General features: G+C 49.3%; 1 protein-coding gene across 2 annotated transcripts; it reads left to right on the forward strand.

Annotated features, from left to right (window-relative positions):
- Positions 1-1,194: 1,194 nt before the first annotated feature.
- Positions 1,195-18,302, forward strand: LOC102996180 (pancreatic lipase-related protein 2). 2 transcript variants are annotated; one of them, XM_007126144.1, is made up of 12 exons: positions 1,195-1,243; positions 3,776-3,930; positions 5,315-5,440; positions 7,241-7,375; positions 8,116-8,227; positions 9,688-9,807; positions 11,088-11,207; positions 13,256-13,374; positions 13,818-13,947; positions 16,174-16,285; positions 17,167-17,334; positions 18,239-18,302. In XM_007126144.1, the coding sequence occupies exons 1-12, from the start codon at positions 1,195-1,197 to the stop codon at positions 18,300-18,302; spliced, it is 1,410 nt and encodes a 469-aa protein (XP_007126206.1). The 2 variants fall into 2 exon arrangements, with proteins under 2 accessions (XP_007126206.1, XP_007126205.1); XM_007126143.1 differs by having other exon boundaries at positions 17,167-17,315; positions 18,202-18,302.

Genomic DNA, 18,302 nt, shown 5'->3' on the forward strand with positions numbered 1-18,302 from the left:
GGGTTCGTGCCCCGGTCCGGGAGGATCCCACGTGCCGCGGAGCGGCTGGGCCCGTGAGCCGTGGCCGCTGAGCCTGCGCGTCCGGAGCCTGTGCTCCGCGACGGGAGAGGCCACAGCGGTGAGAGGCCCGCGTAGCGCAAAAAAAAAAAAAAAAAAAAAAAAACACCTCATTAAACTGTACTCAAGTTTTAAACTTAAGATTTACACACTTTGGAGCATCTAAATCATATGTCAATTTTAAAAACAGCTGGGCAGCACCTGGCTTTCACCCCTCAGCCCTGAAGGAAAGCAAACACTTCCATCTTTCTTATCCCCGGGTCATAAACTATTGTTTCCAAACACAGTTGTATCTGAACAGTGTTTATTTGACTCTTTTGAGTGCCTCCACCAGAAGGGTTTTCACAACTCTGTCCAGCGTCTTTGGAAGGATGCTCTCCACCCACCTCACCCCCAAAGTAACCAAGGGCTGTCTTCATAAACAGATGCTTCCACTGAACAGATGCTTTGGACTGCCCACTCCTGCACGGCTCTGCCAGTGTCTGCAGGGCAATGAGATGAGTTTGGGCTTCCTGTTTCCGAGAGGATTTTGAGTGGGTGGCACTACAGCTTGGAGTTTCCCTGTTATCACCTGGGGAACACGATCTTTTGGCAACTGTACCTGTAAATTCAGATTAATAGAGCCCTTTGCCATCCCATAAAGTCAGTTTCCCTTTCCTCAAATCTCACTTTATAAACAGCCCTGCTCCCCAGCTGAGCTGGCTTTATGTGTTTATGATAACCTAGGTTCAAACCCGGCATGTACAGAGCCCTATCTATCCCCCACCCCCGTCCTTTTCTGAGGAATCCAAAGGATAAAGTCTGGTTATAAAAGGCCATGGCCAACCTGCTGGGCTGCGGGTGGAAGCTCTGGGGCCACACAGTAAGTCACAGCCCCACGCGGGCAGGGAGCCGGGTAGGGGTAGGGCTGCCAGGGGGACGTGGCCCAGAACAGGGGAGCACAGCAGTGTGAAGACCCTGAGTCCAGGGTCCGAGAGAGGCGCTGCTCACCTCCCTGTGTGCAGGGAGGCCTCAGCCTCAGGGTCCTCACCTCGAGGGAGGGCCCCATGTGTGCTGAGGGCCGCCTGTCCTGTCCGCCAGCCTCGTGCCATTGCATCTGGCGTGTGTCCGTGCGTGTCTCTGTCTTCATCCCCGAAGATGCTGCCCTCTTGGACCATCGGCCTTCTCCTGCTGGCCACAGTCAGAGGTGAGGATGCTGTCACCATCCCTTTGGTGACCGTGCCTGGGCTGGCCTTTGGGTGAGACAGACGGAGGCATCATTATCATCATCTTCCTAATTAATAGCATTTTTTTTATTGCATGAAACAGCAATCGCTACCAGTCGGGGAGTGATGACTCTGTGGTAAAGACAGGGCACCATGCTCAACAAGGATGATCCCAGAATTGTCCAGCTTGGCTCCCGTCCTCCTGCAAAGGCCCCAGTGGCTGGAGCAGGCGGCGGAGGTGGCAGGCAGCTGGGCCAGGTGGAGAGTGGGACGTTCTTGTCAGGCCCCCAATACCCTCAGTCCCTAGGCATGGACAAATGCACATCTGCAGACAAATCTTGCGGCTGTGCCCCCCTGTGAACTCCCGTCCTGCCCGGCCTCCTGCCCAGAGGAGATGCAGACACCCACGTTCCATTTGTCCTAAAACCTCCCTTGTTACCAAAGCCCCCTTGAGCCCGAATCTGCTTATGCCCATCCCCCCACCTCCTCACAAGTGTACCTCGCAGGTGTACCTCTCAGGTGCTCTCTTTCCCACACTGCCGGGTCTTCTCACCTCCTCTCCCATCAGTCAGAACCCTTCACTGCCTGGCTCGGGCCCCCAAACCCTGCTGAGCACAGTCTCCCCGAGAGCAGACATGGTCTCCTCCAGTCCCTGCAAGGGCTTTCTTCTGCATCCAGACCCTTCCCCCTTGTCTCCTCGGCTTGTCCCCAGCCCCCTCCTGCCTTTCTGGAATTCCACCCCGGCCTCGCAGCCAGACCCGGCCCCCGACAGAAGAGCCCGGGTGGGGTCTGGATGCTCCTCAGGCCTTTCCAACCCCTCTTGGTCTCCTTCGCTGATCTGCTGCCTCCTCCCGCCCCAGACATGGGCATGCCGCAAGCTCACTCCAGGTGCCCTCCTCATCTTTCTGTTCCTCAGGACTGCCCCCTTGTCCAGTCCCCACCAGCACAGCCCCAGTCCTCCCAAGTTCCAGGCAGCTCCACCAGGGCCTCCCACCATGCCTCAGACTCACTTGTCCCACACCAGGCTTGGGCAGCACCCCCTAGCCCCATGTCCCTACCTCTTCCTTAACTTCCTCTGCCATCAGGTCAGAAGGCCTCTCCCCTCTCCAGGCCACAGCCCTGCCCCCAGGCCCCCCACCTCTGAGCCACTTACACTTGGCTCCTACCTCACTCACCGGCTCAGCACCCCCAGCCCTTCCCCACTACCCACCTAACGCCCAGCTGTCTTAACCTGGCATCGAAGCCCCTGTGCTTTCCATGGGAAGCCAAGGTTGCTTTAGCCTCCTGTGGCCTTTCCTGTGGGACTGTTCCCTCTTTCCCAGAATGAATTCAACGCTGCCATTATTCCTTCCCGGTTAGATTTCCTCTCTTTCAGGGCCGGGTTTCCATCTGATGTGTCTCTATGGCTCCCCAGTTCCTACTTTTATTCCCAGTTAAGCTTCCCGGGTTCAAATCGTGGCTCCACCACTGGCTGTGGCCTTGGGTAGCTGCCTTTTCGTCTCTGTGCCTTGGGCCCTTCTTCTGTCAAATAGAGGTAATATTCATTCCTTCCTCATGGGCTGTTTGGAGGCTAAACAGGCCAATACTGGTAAAACACCAGTGTGGTATCTGGCACATAGTAAACAACAAGTATTAAGTATTACCAGTTTTTGAATGAATGACCAATATTTGGCTCCATCAGTTGAGGAAGCCTAAGAGAGAAAATCCATTGTAATCCTCTGGATTTGAAATTATGTCACCCCTGGTTATACTGGGCGTGACATAATTGTGAAAATATGTCATGGACTAGAGAAGGGACCCTCAGATTTAGATGGGGTTATTTAGGGCATCAACTGCATGTACTGAGCCCCTGCTATACACAGTATGATGCAAAAATAAATTCTCCCTGTTCTTAAGACATTTACCTTTTCAAAGAACAACAGGGAAATCTGAAATGGCAGAGAATAATTTGGAAAAAACAAAGGTGCATAGAAGGATGACGTGAAGACATGTGGACTGGACAGACGCCCAGGAATGCCTACTGTGTACACAGCCTGTGCTGGATGTAAGAGACACCTCAAGACTCATCGAGTAGCATCTCTGTGCTACGACATTCGTAGACACTTGATAAATACCTGATGGTTGATGAGTGGATGTAAAGGGCCATCCGGGAGTTTCCTGCAAGAGGTAGTTTTAAGGCTGAAGGTTCCCAGGAATTCTCAGTGATTCCCCAACTTGCCTGATGAACAGGGGCACTTATTAAATATGCTGTTTCTCGGGCCCCACCCCAGACCTTCTGAATCAGAATCTCTGAGGGAGGGGCCTGGGAGTGTGTATACGCTCATTCACCCTCAGCCCCCAGGTGGTTCTTATCACCGCAGAAGTCTGAGGAACACTGACAGCAAAGAGAAAGATGAGCCTTGGCCTTCACCAGCCCTGAGCTGTACCCTGAAGAGTCCTCCCGAGTAGCGGAGATGACATTGCTCCTTCTCAGAACCTCACAAGTGTCCTGTTTGTTCCTCTTTCTGCCCCAGGAAAGGAGATCTGCTATAAACCTTTTGGCTGCTTTTCCGATGAAAAACCATGGACCGGGATCCTTCAGCGGCCTTTAAAGTTATTTCCCTGGTCTCCCAAGGACATTGACACCCACTTTCTTCTGTATACAAATGAGAATCCAAATAACTACCAAGTAAGAGGGGCATAGAATGACCGCATGGTGGGGGATTTGGGCGCCCACACTGGAGCCTTCACATGGCTGTCTGAGGAATAACTCACTGCCTTGGAACTTTTCACATGATGCTTCCTCACCAGTGTTAGACTTAGAGCCACCTTAGCTCTCGGGATCATAAATCCCTTCGAGCATCTGATGAAATCTCTGGACGCCCAACCCGGAAACTGACACATTCACACACTTGTGCACAGAACTGCAGGGCTTCCCAGGATTAGAACCCCGTTTGCGGAGGAAGGGGGTGTGAGCAGCTCTTATGGAGAAACCCAGACCTGTGTATCCCTGAGAGGGTCTGTCTTCTTTCCGAACCAGGCAGTGGAGGGAGCGTAGTCCCTCAGAGGGCAGGGATTGGGGGATGTAAATCCTTCCTCAGGAGCTGGAAGGGGAACAGGGGACATTTAATGACAAAGGAGAAATTTGGGGACCCTTGGAGCAATCTTCAGTTCCCAGAAGGCCTGCCAGGTGGAGGCCAGCAGGCTTCCTCCAGGTGCTCAGAAGTGAACAGGAAGAACTTGCTCAGAACTCAAGCAGCTCACAGCTCTGATCCCAAACCAAGTCTGAGAGAGCAGGGTGTCTGTCTATAGCTCCCCGAGGTCACCTACTGTTGGATTCTAGGTGACAAACTACGCACCCAGAGTCCCCACTTAAAAAGATAATTTTTAAAAATAAAATATATTTTATGCAAAAAAAAAAAAAAAAAAAAGAAAAGTCCTGAGAAGGGCCTCATAGGCTTCCCCAGATGGCCAAAGAGGTCCTGGCACAGAAAAGCTGAGGAACCCCTGGGCCAGAAGCATCAGGCATGAGGGGAGACGCACCTCAATGGAGCAGGAAGGGTTAAATGCATAAAATAAGAAACATTGCATTAAAAAGGACACTAATTATATTGGAGAACAGTTATCAGAACATTTAAAAAGATAAATATGGGATATAGTAATATGTGTGCTGCTTTATTATCTTACTAAATAACAAGGTCTAGGGGTTGGTCTAATAACTTCTATAATTTTAAATAGTAATGAGTACAAATGATATTTTTAAATATCTGTAACAACTGTAATATAAAATGAAAATATCTGCCACCTCTGTTGGTGACAGTGTATTGCTAAGTCTGCTATGTTTGTTGCTCAATCTCACAATTAACAAAAACTCTACATTTCAGTATAGAAAAATCAATAAACTTGGACGTTCTGAATTCTATCCTCCAACCCTAAGTCAGGAACTCCTGTTCTAGCCTCATCCAACTTCTTGGGAATTGAATCTGTCACCTTGGTCTTACGGGAATGGGCTCTAATGGGTCTGTGGCTTTGGAAAGGCCAACATTCAAATTCATCTTTTCTAATTTGACCAGCGGATCAATGTCACTGACCTGGCCACCATCGAGGCTTCAAACTTCCAACTGGACCGCAAGACGCGCTTCGTCATCCACGGCTTCCTAGACAAGGGGGAGGAGGGCTGGATAACTGACCTATGCAAGGTAGGCACTCACCCTCCTCACCTGGTGAGAGCAGCACCCAGCAAACGGAGTCAAACGCTGCATCCCCTGAGGCTGGGAAAGGATAACCTCCCAGGAGAGACGGGTCCATCCTAAAACCACTGAGGGAAACTTGGGTTTCCATGGGCACCCAATGTCAAGGTCTCCCAACCCACGAACCTCTAGTCAAACATCTCCTTATGAGGCTGAAAAGACCCAGAGCCAATCAGAAAGTCCCAGAGGTGGAGACAACAGCAAAATTACCTGGCGTTTGTCTCTGATGGTTTATATAAACCCCTTGTATGACATAAAAAATACTTTACCCCCCGCAGCACTACTATCCAATAGCATTTTCTGTGATGATGGAAATGTTCTGTATCTGCACTACCTGAATCAGGAGCCACTGCCCACCTGTGCTTACTGAGCGCTTGACTTGTGGCTAGTGTGACCAAAGAACTGAATTTTACATTTTATTTCATTTTAATTAATTGTAAAGAGCCACATGTGGCTCGTGGCCACAGTATTGGACAGTGCAGCTCTATAGTGATCATGAATATTAGCAATGAATTATTATTCATACCATCCATTTCCTGAGCACTTACTGTGAGTCTGGCATTGTGCTAATCATTCCACAGTCCTTGTCCCGTTTAACCCTCCCAGCCACGCTGTGAGGCAGGCACAGTCATGTTCTCATTTTATAGATGAAGAAATTAAGGCAAAGAAAAGTTCAACACTTGCTTAAAGTTGAATCCAGAGGTGGAATGCGAAACGAGGTCTTCTGTCCACAAGACACCACAATCCCGTGTGTCTACAGCTTTAGCCTGTAGGAGGTGCCCATGGCACGGCTCTTAGAGGCTTAAGCTGCACTGGGATAAGACCTCGAGCAGCTTCTGCCCGAGCGCTCTTTGTTCCTCTTGGTCTGGGGTTTCACACGTGCCTCCTGAGTTCCAGAGGGAGGCTATGCGGACCTGGAAATTGGAGAGCTGAGGGTATGTGGTCCACCATGATGCCTTGACCCCCAGCCAACCACTCCCAACTTCAAAATGCAGTCCAGGACCTCCCCAAATGAACAAAGGATATAGTGTAGCCCTTTCTGATGTTTCTTCCCACCCCCCCCTGCCCCAAGGGACCAGTATCTGTGCTTGGGTCACACTACATGATACAAAAGATGCATGTATCTGGGAGAGTTGTCTCCTTCCTTGCTCTAAATTTCATCTTATTAAACTTGTCCCTCAATACTTTATATCTCCCATCAAAGCATTTTTGGGAACATAAAAGCAGCCTCTCTGTGGCTTCAACTATCTAGTATAAGCGTCTGCAAACTTTCCTGTAGAAGAGCAGGTAATAAATAATTGTAGCATTTGTGGGTCATACGGTTTCAGCTCATACGGCTTCTGTTGTAGCTATGAGGCAGAGATGAACAATATGTAAATAAATGGGTGTGGCTGTTTGCAATAAAACTTCATAAAAGCAGTTAGCAAACTACTACCCCAGTGGATTTGGCACTCGGGTAGTATTTTGCTAACCCCTGACCTCGTAAGTCATCTTTCTGACCTGGTTGTGTCAATGACCATCTGTAAAACCTTAGACAAGTCACTCTGTTCCAGGCCTCAGTTTCCACATCTGCTAAGTGGGAGTAAGTATACCCAGTTCACAGCACTGTGGTGCGGATCAGGACAAGTGAGAGGAATATTAAAGCTCTGACACAAGCTAGACGCTTGACGGTTGTGAATTCCTATCTCTGGAGTGTGCAACCCGTGGATGTTAATAAACTGGTTTCTCCCTCATGTTTGTCTTTCCCAGAAAATGTTTAAAGTGGAGAAGGTGAACTGCATGTGTGTGGACTGGAAGCGCGGGGCCCGGACAGGATACACCCAAGCCGTCCACAACACTCGGGTCGTGGGAGCGGAGATAGCTTTCTTAATACAAGGGCTGTCGGTAAACCCCTGCCTGGGCCACATCCTGTGGGTAGGGGGCAGGGAGAGGGGCAGGCCAGCATCCCGTGGCACCCAGGGCCAGCCTGGGGACCCATGGGTACAGGCAGAGCCTGAAAGCCCGGAGCCCAAGAAGGGCCTTTGCTACATGAAGATGCAAACATCCTCCCTCCGGGGTTGCCCTGAAGATCCCTAGCTGTGGGGCCTGAGGCAGACTAACCTCTTCAAGCCTCAGTTTCCCCTTTTGAAATAAGCCTTCCTTGCAGGCTGTTCTGGGAATTGTAGAGCAGGCTGGGCTGCCCTGAAGTTCTCAGCCCAGATGAGTCTCCGCTCTCAGGGAAGGTCCCTTACGGTCTCCAGGAAGGTCGCGTCTGGAGAACCCCAGAGCCGGGCCCATTACCACGTTCTGGACTGGCCCAGCCCCTGCCGGGGACGAGGGAGGGGAGGGAGGTCCGCGGTGGGCTGCGTGTGGGAGCCGGCAGAGCACTGCCAGTCCCGGCCAAGGCGGCCTGCAGGTGACGCGCTGGCCGCTGGTCAGCACCGTTACCCCGCGCGCCAGCCGGACCCGGGGACCCGCCGACTGTGGCCACCCAGGGGCCGGGGCGCGCTGTCCTAGGCGGCGGCCTGGAGCCGGGGGTCGCTCCTCCCGAGTTTCCAGCCTGGGTCCTGCCCCGCTCCCCGCTCCCCGGGAGCCGGCGCGTCCCCACCCGGTGCTCTGGGACCCGCCGCTCTTTCCCTCCGCAGACGCAGCTGGGCTATGGCCCCGAGAACGTGCACCTCATCGGCCACAGCCTGGGCGCGCACACGGCCGCTGAGGCGGGCAGGAGGCTGGGGGGCCGCGTGGGCAGGATCACAGGTAGGGGCGCTGCGCCGGGGTTGGGGGCGGGCGCCGGCCCAGCCAGGGCAGCAGGCGGTGCGAGGCGAGACGCGCGCACTTCCCACGGCCAAGGGCGCCCCTTCCGGTCCTCCTGGAACTGGTTTTAGGTGGTGCAGGGGACTTCGAAAATAATTGTTCATATACTTTCACGTGTACTAGAAAATACACGATTGTACGCAAAAATACATTTATAAAAAAAGAAAAATATAACGAACACATTAAACTCATGACTTCAGGGTTATTATTGCTAGCGTATGGCAGTGTTTTAAAAAGTGAGCTGATTTTTGAAAAAAATCAATTCATCAGTTCCACAATATTGATGGAATGTCTTTGCTGTGCCAGGACAGGCAGAAAATGAAAGGGACTAGCTGAGACCTGCCATAGGAGGTGCTCAGTAAAGAATGAATGGAGGAAGGAAGGGAGGAAGGAAACACTAGGTAAAATGAATTCACAGACATAGACACAGACAACCGTTTGCTGCACCACATCAGTATGTAACTTAGGCAACATTTAATGAATGCGTCTGTTGCTCTGGGCACCAGGCTAGGCTTCCGGGGAAGGATAAAGGGTCAATAGTTCATGTTCACCTAGAATTTTTCAGTTTGCAATGTCCTTTCTCTTCGGTCTTTTCATGGGATTCTCACAGTAACCCTGCCAGGGGAATTACTGTTGTTATTCCCCCTTTCCAAGTTCAAGGAGGACAGGCACCTGGCCTTCAGCAGAGCCAGCACTAGATGTAGGTCACCGAGTCCTGAGGGCCCCGCTCCTTCCACCTTCTGCTTCTCTTTGAAGATGAACTGGGCACGGCCCCTGCCTCAGGAATCCACAGTCTAGTGCAGGAGGCAGACAACAAAGTAGGCAAATAAAAGCCAAAGCAGAATTAACTAATGCAGAAGAATCCTATGCAATGAGGAGGGAATGAACCAAGAAAGGAGAGGCTACATTTTCCATGAAGAGGTCGTGTTTGAGGGGGTCTTGGAGGGGAGAGAGTCAGACTAGGGGAGAATGCCGGGAAGCAAGCGGCAGGCCTGGGGCCATGACCGAAGACGCAGGGGAATGGACTGTGCAGGGCTCGGAGACTGTGGAGGAGCTGGGCCAGGCCCGGGAGCTCAGTCTCGGAGGGCAGTGGCCAAACAGAATGTGTGTGAGGGAAAAAAGGAAAAGGGAGACGAGGGGAGCAAAGGCACCATCCCGATCTTCCATGACGCCAGGCAGTGGGGATTTCTGGATGTTCTGTGACAGGCAACGACCCCACTGGCAGCCTTTCTGTCCCAGCCTCTCTCCCAAGCAGACCAGGAGCTACAGACTCAATTCTCCAAACTATGACTGCTGGGGTGTGGGGTCCTTTGCCCAGGAATCCCCATGGATTTTGTGTGTACAGGGTTTAGATCCTGGGTGGTCTTAGAGTGCGGCCTCCCTGTCCACCTCCCCCTTCTTAGGGCTGGACCCGGCACAGCCATGCTTCCAGGGCACGCCAGAGGAGGTTCGGCTGGACCCGTCCGATGCCATGTTTGTGGATGTGATTCACACGGATTCTGCTCCCATAATCCCTTTCCTGGGTAAGTTCCTCACCCCACCTCTCAGGGACCAGGGCTGTAACTGATGAGAGCAGGTCCAGGCATGTGCCCCCTGCCACCCTCCCCCACCTGCACACACATACCACAGGGTGGTATTCAAAATCATTAACCCACCAGTCAGAATGGGTGTTTGGGCACCAACCAGTCAAAACGGGTGTCAGCCACAAACAGACAGCCAGTTCAGTGCCAGTGATATCAGCCCGAGGCCCCAGGTAGGACAAAAGATTTCTATAACCTATGGAAGGCTCACTCAGTCTCCAAACTCTGCATCCTTCCCTAGTCTGTCAATATCCAGAGTGGTATTTATTATTGATGTTTGACCTGTACTTGCAAAATGCAAAGGTAACCTTTGCATTTTTTTTCTTCTTTTGTCAAAGCTTTGCTTACAGTTTGTTTTGTTGGAGATTAAATATAGCCCTTAATTTAATTCTTCTAAAATTAACATTCTTTTTTCAATATTTTCTTGTAGATTAAATATAGCCCTTAATTTAATTCTTCTAAAATTAACATTCTTTTTTCAATATTTTCTTGTATAACCACTCATGAAATGTGCCAATAAAAGGTATGTTTTTGACGATCCTGTCACTTATGGAGGGTTTACCATGTGCTGCATTGAACATTTTGTATACATTAGCTCATTAATCGTTGTAACAACCCTGAAAAGTGGGTATTGTTATTACCACTTCATAGCTGAGGAAACTGAGGCTCGACAAGGTCAAGTAGTTGCCCAAGATCAGAGATATGTAAGAAGAACCAGGATGTGATCACAGGTCTGTGTGCTTCAAAATCCAAACCACCTAGCCATCATGCTGTGGTTCTCAATAAAACAACAAAGTTTATGTGGTCTCAGTGTAACACTATAATGTAGAAACCAAAATTTTAAAATGAATAAAGTAATAAAAAGTGCACCAGCCCTGCCCTGACGTGTCTTCTGTTGCATAATGGTATCAGGACACCGATGATGGTATCGTTATTGTTCAGGGCCTCCCCAAGATAGACAGACAGACCCAAATACACATGTGCCCGCTCACCCAGAGCCTACCTCCCCCCTCATCTTACGTCCTCTGCTCTCTCCTCCTTTCTTGTCTTGCCAAGTGCTCATCTGAGAACTTTCGCAGAGCCGGAGACAGGGTGGCTGCACTGTGGGGAGAAGCTGCCAGGAGGGCTCTTGCTCGCATTGGAAGGGGCTGAACGCTCGTTGTGGCCACCGCCTGACTCTGGGACCACTTCCCTCCCACTCACCTCTGCTGCCAATGTTTCAGGTTTTGGAATGAGCCAAAAGGTGGGCCACCTGGATTTCTACCCAAATGGAGGAAAGGAAATGCCCGGATGTCAGAAAAATACCCTGTCAACCATCATCGATATAAATGCAATATGGGAAGGTATGTAAATGAGAGAAGCAAGACAGCACCTGCTCCGCCTGGGGAGAAGGCAGGTGGTGTGGTCTGTGCCGGGCATTTGCACAGCAGTGGCACGAGATAGTTACTCTGGTTAGCCCCATTTTACAGACGAGGAAAAGGCGTCAGAAAAGTGATAAAACTTGCCCAAGGCCACCTTATATTTAAGCCCAATTTCTGGCTGCAAAGCCCGACCCCATGCCCAGCCTGCGCCTTCTCCCCCTTAGCAGGATGCTGAGACGTGGGCTGCACTGGCACATCGGTTAGGACCCAGCTTTGCCTTTGGCCCCCATCCTTCCTTCAGTGCAGGCTCCTTGAAGATCTGCAGAGCATAAGCAAAGATTTGGAGGGCTTTGACTTTCTTGTCATTTGCTATTGTCAGGTGCTAGGGATGGAAAGGGACTGAGCTGGTAAGAAGACGATGGGGGCAAGGGGGCGGACGGACGTGCCCTGTGGGTTTGAGGGGCACGTGCACGGAGGCCGAGGCCTGGGGGTCTGGGGGACGAGCCTTGTACGTGTCTCCATTTATCTGAGAGAGCAGGCTCAGTACCCCTAATATTAGGTGACCTAAAGTACCATCTCCATTAACCGTCCCTTGTTCTGGCCTCAGGCTATTCCTGTTACCCCCTCCCCTGAGAACAGGCTTCACTCTCCTTCCCTAAAAGTGGAGCCTTTGAGTCTGTGATCGTCTCATTTTAGTCTTTACTTTTTCTGAGTGGGGAGTTCCCCGAGGCCAGGGGCTGTGGCCTGGGCGACCCGGAGTCCTCAGGACCCTGCGCAGGGCCTGGCGCAAAGGAAGCTCTGTGTCCAGCTTGTTACCTTGAGCTGAGCGGCCTTCCGTGGCATTTTCATCTTGCATGTGCTTCATGTGAAAGAGCAGAGTCGATAAAACAATAGTGAACATCCACCGACAGTCGGTGGAGCTTTTCACCTGCTCTCTGCTCAGCACCAGGTAACTCGAGGGAGGGCTCCTTGGCTGCTCTGCTTTCTGAAAGAACACCAGAGTCACAGCGAGGGCTGCCGCCTCTCAGATGGGACGGGCGGGGCACGCATAATAGGAAGGAGCCCAGGTTTAATTAGGGAGGTGACCGGTCGCTGGAACGTGCTTCTGTTGTGTGCGTGCCGAGTCACCCTGGCCGCTGAGGAACAAGTACATCCGCTTGCTTCTCTAACATGGAATCCCTGCGCAGCAGTTTTGGATGAAAGAGACAGTTAAGTTCGAAACAGGTCCTGTTGTCTGGTAATGAGTGTTGGTTTGGGGTGCGCGGGACTGGGGGGCGCTATGGAGAGCTAATCCCCCAAGCACAAAGGGCAACATTCCTTTCCCCACGGGTGGCGGATAAAGCCCAGCAGACCCCCCAGCAGTGGTCCCCGGGTATGCCAGGGTCACCGTGGATCACTCCGTGGGAAGTTTGTACCTAGTAGCTGGAGACAGGAAAAAACAATTTCCCAAACAAGAGGACTTTGGTTTAAAGAGAAAGACAGACGGTAAATAAAATGCAGTGAAAGAGTAGCCAGAGGCCATGGTGACCTTGTTCTCCACTGCTTTCACCTCATGCCTGGAGGAGTAAGAAGGAAGAATTTCTCAGCCTGAGACCATAGACAGAAAAGCTTGGTTCACGCGAAAGGTGAAGTATGCTATATCTCTAACCAACGCCCCCCACTCCCCCAAGCCTTCGTTATTCATTTACGTTACATGCCTGGCCCCCGAGGATTAGACAGAGGTGCTTCTTAGACCTTCTCACTCCCTAACACTTGCCTAGCCCTGAGGGGGACCACCCCAGAAAATGGACAGTGCCGGGGAGAGGAAAGTGACTCCAGCCAACCACCGCTACTAAACAAGCCCCCAGCTTTTCTACTCGCCCCAAAGTATGCCAAGGTCATATGACAAGAAATTTTGAATTGTGACCAAGGTGTTCAGAAGCACCAACACCCACCTGTGACATGCGGAGGTGATTCCTCGCTGGGTCAGAATGGTTCGGGCTTCAAAATTTAATGCCTCTTGTGAGCGCCCTTGGCCTTTGCCTTCTCAGGAACCCAAGACTTTGTGGCTTGCAATCACCTAAGAAGCTACAAGTATTACTCAAGCAGCATCCTCAGCCCCGATGGCTTCCTAGGCTACCCTTGTGCGTCCTACAATGAGTTTCAGGAGGTAGGTCACACCAGGGGCCCAGGGAAGTTGGTGGCGATGGTGGTTTTGTCCCTTTGGCTTGGAACAGAGCGGAGATGTAACTCCACGGCTAACGAAAGGAGGCGCTAGAAATGCTGAGGCTCACAGAGCCTTCCTCCCAGGAATAGGATGGGCAGGAGGGAGACAGCACAGACTTGAACTGTGCTGGGCCTTCCCTAGATCCCCAACGTTTCATTCTGGAAAATTCCCAATGTGTGCAAGGATGCATGGGTAGATGGATGCATGCATGCATGGATCAGTGGATGGGGGAGAAGGGGTAGAATGGATACATGAATGGAAGGAAGAATAGGTAGATGAGAAGATGGATGAGGGATGGATGGATGGATGGATAGATAGGAGGGTGGAAAGGAAAATGGGTGAGTCAAAGGCCTACGACTCACAGACAGACTGTTTTCTTTCACTAGAGTGGCTGTTTCCCTTGTCCTGCTGAAGGATGCCCCAAAATGGGGCACTATGCTGACCAGTTTCAGGGGAAAACCAGTGCTGTGGGACAAACCTTTTTCCTGAACACAGGAAACAGTGGTAACTTTACCCGTAAGTTTCCATTTTACTCATTTAAAAATTCTTGCAAATAATTTTAGAGTGTCAGCTTTATTAGGACCCTTGGTAGCAATCGACAGAAACTCAACTCCAACCAGTTTAAGCTATAACGGAAAGACAGTAGAATGGCATTTGTCTTGGATCTCAAGTTCACCCCTTTAACCAAAAATCCTGATCAATGGAATAAAGTACAGTGATTGGTCCAGGCTGGGTCACATGTCCACCCACCCCAGTGGCAGAAAGGATGGATCCATTAACAGAAGAGGGCAAGGTGGGCCAAAGTCACTGTAAGTCAAGAAGTCTCCTAGCTAAATACCTCTCCTACCAGTCCCCCTGCACACACACAAGCACGCTGCATTTCTGTTGTTGTTTTGCCCGGCTTCTCATTAAAAAAGTACAAGATAGTGAAATGATCAAGATTCCTTTGTTATAAATAATATCACACGGTAGCCGAATAGAAGAGCAATTATTTTTCAAGGGATTTTTACATTAAAAAAAATTTATATAGCACTTCACAAAGCTCTTTTCACCTACAGTATTTCATGTAATCTTCACAATATTTATCATGAAAGATCACGGTTTGGCACTCTCTATAAAGTCTTACGTGTATATTCCTTTAACCCAGTCATTCCACTTCTTAGCGTGCACCTTAGGAAAATACGTGCATGAGAAAGTGCTCAAGGGTGTTCACTGCCGCACTGTTAATACCAGAAGATTGGCGAGAGAAACCTGGATATCCACCAATTGGTAAACCGCCAAATACTGTACAGAACCGCTAAAAAGAAGGAGATAGCTCTATGTGCTGAGGAGAGATCTCTAAGGCATATTTAGTGAAAAGGCAAGTGGCAAAACAGCCTGCAACATGTCATGTATCAGTCAGGGTCCCAACAGGAGACAGAACTCATCCAAGTGGCTCAAATGGAGAGATTTTACTGAAGGGCCTCCTGTTAGAGGTGTGGGCAGGGTTAAAGGAACAAGCAAGATTTTCATGTTAAATTTTTACTTACCCATATTCATATTTTCCAAAATTTTATAATAAAATATTTTTCTTTGTAACAAGAAAAAAAAAGGAAGGGATGCTGAGGCCCCCGGAATCTGGTGGCTGTGCAGCTCCCAGAATGCAGAGAAGGAGGGAGTTTCTGCCAGACTCAGGGTTCTGGAGCAAGGGGGGAGCCAGGGAGGTGACACCTGCACCTCTCTCCTCCTGCCTTCTGACCTCCTGCATACACCTCTTATTGGCTAAACCCAGCTAAAAGCCAGCAGCAAGGATCCTGGGGTGGGAGGCAAACATTCTGGAACACAGGGCAGGACAGAGAAAGGGAATCATTCTGGGGTGGGGATGGGTGGAGCGAACAGAGAATTAACAGCACATACTATTTAAAGAAGGGAAAAGAAGCCTATATTCTTCTATATACATAGATGTGTGAGAGAAAGAGAAAGAGAAAGCTCTAGATCAACATATCTCAACCTCACACTACTGACATTTGGGGCTGGATAATTCGTTGTTGTAGGCGTCTGTCCTGTGCACTGCAGTTTGTTTAACAGATCCTTGGTCTCTACCCACTAGATGCCAGTAGCTCTCCACACCCACTCCACCTCACCCACAGTGTGACAACCAAAGAAGCCTCTAGACATTGCCAAATGTCCCAGGGAGGCAAAATCTCCCCCTGATTGGGAACCACTGGACTTGATTAAGTAGAGACCAAAGTGGTGACATCAGGGAAGGACCTGGGATGCAGGGCAGGTAGATGGGGTGCTGATGAAGGTTGTTTCTTTTTAAAATTTATCTGGGTTGTTTTTCTCTTGAGAATATGTCCGTTGCATGTGAAAATAGCAATAAACTAAAAGAGCAGTAGGTGATTTATCCAAACATTAGAGCCACAAGCATCTCCCTCTCCCTGTGGCCTTTCTGGGGATGGCCAGTGATGTGTACCCAGGGTACACAGGTGCAGTAACCGCTGCCCTGCATCCATCAGGGCACATACATTGCTGTATCGACAAGAGATTGTGCTGAAGTATAAGATTTACTTCCTCTGGAGTCCCTCACCCCCACCTAGAATCTGAATCCCGGGACCCCAAACCTCGCTTAAGGAAATCATTACTCACATTCACCCTTACCTCTCATCCACGGGGGACTTGGAGCTTGGAACAAGACTGCATCCACGGGGTCATTCTTTTCAACAAGAGGAGTTAATCGAATGATTGTATTTCTTTCAACAGGTTGGAGATATAGGGTATCTGTCACAGTGGCTGGAAAAAAGAAAGTGAGAGGGTACATCAAGATTGCTTTGTATGGAAGTAATGGAAACTCAAAACAATATGAAATTTTCAAGTAAGTTTGATAGTAAAGTGAAATGACCATACTTTCCATAATAGATTCTTCATACAAGATTGGGTATAATCTGCTTTATAAATCTAGCCATCTATTATACAGAACCATTGAATCCTGGAATGTCAAAGCTGGAAGGAAGGCTTAGCATCTGGTTCAATCAACCCATTTTACACACGAGAGGAGTGAGGCCCAGAGAGGGAACCGGCTATTTAAAATGAGACAAATGCTAACTCCTTTTGGATTGTCGGTCGTTGCTTCCTGACTTAGGTTTTATGAATATCAAATTTTCCTTAGGCCAGGCACGTTTGTATGGCAACTCCCTTCCCGGCAACACACACACAGGAAGCCTGAGGCCAGCTTCTCGTTGCTGGTGGTCTCAGCACCTACTTTTGCTGGACATATGAGGTACTTGGTAAATGTGTGTTGGATCAATGCATAACCGTGCTGTAAAAATAGATTTTGTTTTTTGCACGAATTTTACATAATAATTTTCGTGTTAAGTTAAAATTATTTGACAACTTCCTGTGCTACATATGAGGGGCTAACAAATGACCTCGGCTGACCCACGGGCATCTTCAAACGTAAGACGTTGCATTACTATAGTCCTGCAGTGAACTAATAGGGTTAATATGCCACCCCAAATATTTAACTTCCCTCTAGGGACAAACTAAGACGGTGGAAATCTAGAGTCCAGTATTTTTTAAAGGTCTGTTCTTCACAAATATATTTGTGTTTTAGCAGCCCCTGGATGTGCATGAAGTCATACAACCTATTTGCAGAAAACCAGAAACAGCAGCCATTGTTTGAAGAAAAAATAAATTGCTGTCATCCTATGTATTTCTATATCCAGCTGATATAACATTTTCTGTCTATGTTTTCAGAGGATCCCTCCAACCAGATGCAAGTCATATGCATGACATTGATGTGGACCTCAATGTAGGAAAAGTCCAAAAGGTCAAGTTCCTCTGGAACAACGATGTGATAAATCTCTTCCGGCCCAAACTGGGGGCTTCCCGAATTACAGTGCAAAGTGGTGAAGACAGGGCTGAGTGAGTATCTTTTATCCCATCTAAGTTTTATTTTCTATATTCAGCTATCCATGTATTCACCAGTCCATCCATGCGTCCAATCACCCACCTACCCATCTGCGTATTCATCGACTCATCCATTCACCCAGCCCTTTCAGCTCGTCCACTTACCTATCCACTTATCCATCCAGCCATCTCTCCAGACCTGTCTCCTCACCCTTCTGGCTGTTCAGCCAGCCAGCCATTCATCTACCCAACTATTCATCTCAACTCTCCATCTATCCATCCAATTTACTTTGAAAAATCAATCATTTTCCTTAAGCCAAATTCAGCTTGACAGGAGCAAGGCCTCAGTGGTAAGGCATAGATTCAAGAAACAGGCAAATATGAAACTCTTTTACCTTAAGCAACAAGGAAGACACGTGCAGTACTTGTAGGAAATCTCTGAGTGAATTTCAGCTGGGGTGGAGGTATTAATGTAAATTGTTTTGTTTGTAGACTATGGCATGTGTTGGGATCTAGCTTATAGGGGCAAGCTCTTCTCACTCGGAGGGAACAGAATCTTACCTGGTAGGAGTTGGGAGAGTACCTAATTGTGTTTAAAATATGGAAACTCCTAACTGTGTTTAAAATATGATCCACCTTAAAAGAAGATCATCATTGCTAGGCCCAAAACCCCCTAGACTTTGAAAATCTTTGGTCTGACCACTGATTCACTCTCAGCTCATTAAAAGCCCAAGGAGGGGAGGAGGTTCTTTGACTGGATTTGCTGGGTGAGAGTCACTTGGACTCTGCCTGGTGTAGCAAAAAGCTTTTCAGTCAGAGAGGTCCAAATCCCAGCGAGTTGGCCAAAAGCCGTTTACTCATCTGAGGTCACACTTCCACAAGCAAACGAGCCTCATGCTGGAAATGTTTTCTTCCACAGGTATAATTTTTGCAGCAGCGACATGGTGCAAGAAGACGTTTTACAAACTCTGTACCCTTGTTAA

The sequence above is a fragment of the Physeter macrocephalus genome, chromosome 20, assembly GCF_002837175.3.
Source record: "Physeter macrocephalus isolate SW-GA chromosome 20, ASM283717v5, whole genome shotgun sequence".
NCBI lineage: Eukaryota > Metazoa > Chordata > Mammalia > Artiodactyla > Physeteridae > Physeter > Physeter macrocephalus.

Bases quoted from the DNA above. Each gene is read 5' to 3' on its own strand.
- LOC102996180 (XM_007126143.1), top strand. From the start codon at position 1,195: ATGCTGCCCTCTTGGACCATCGGCCTTCTCCTGCTGGCCACAGTCAGA. The intron at 1,244-3,775 runs GTGAGGATGCTG...TTTCTGCCCCAG, and splicing joins CCTGCTGGCCACAGTCAGAG to GAAAGGAGATCTGCTATAAA. The intron at 7,376-8,115 runs GTAAACCCCTGC...TTCCCTCCGCAG, and splicing joins TCTTAATACAAGGGCTGTCG to ACGCAGCTGGGCTATGGCCC.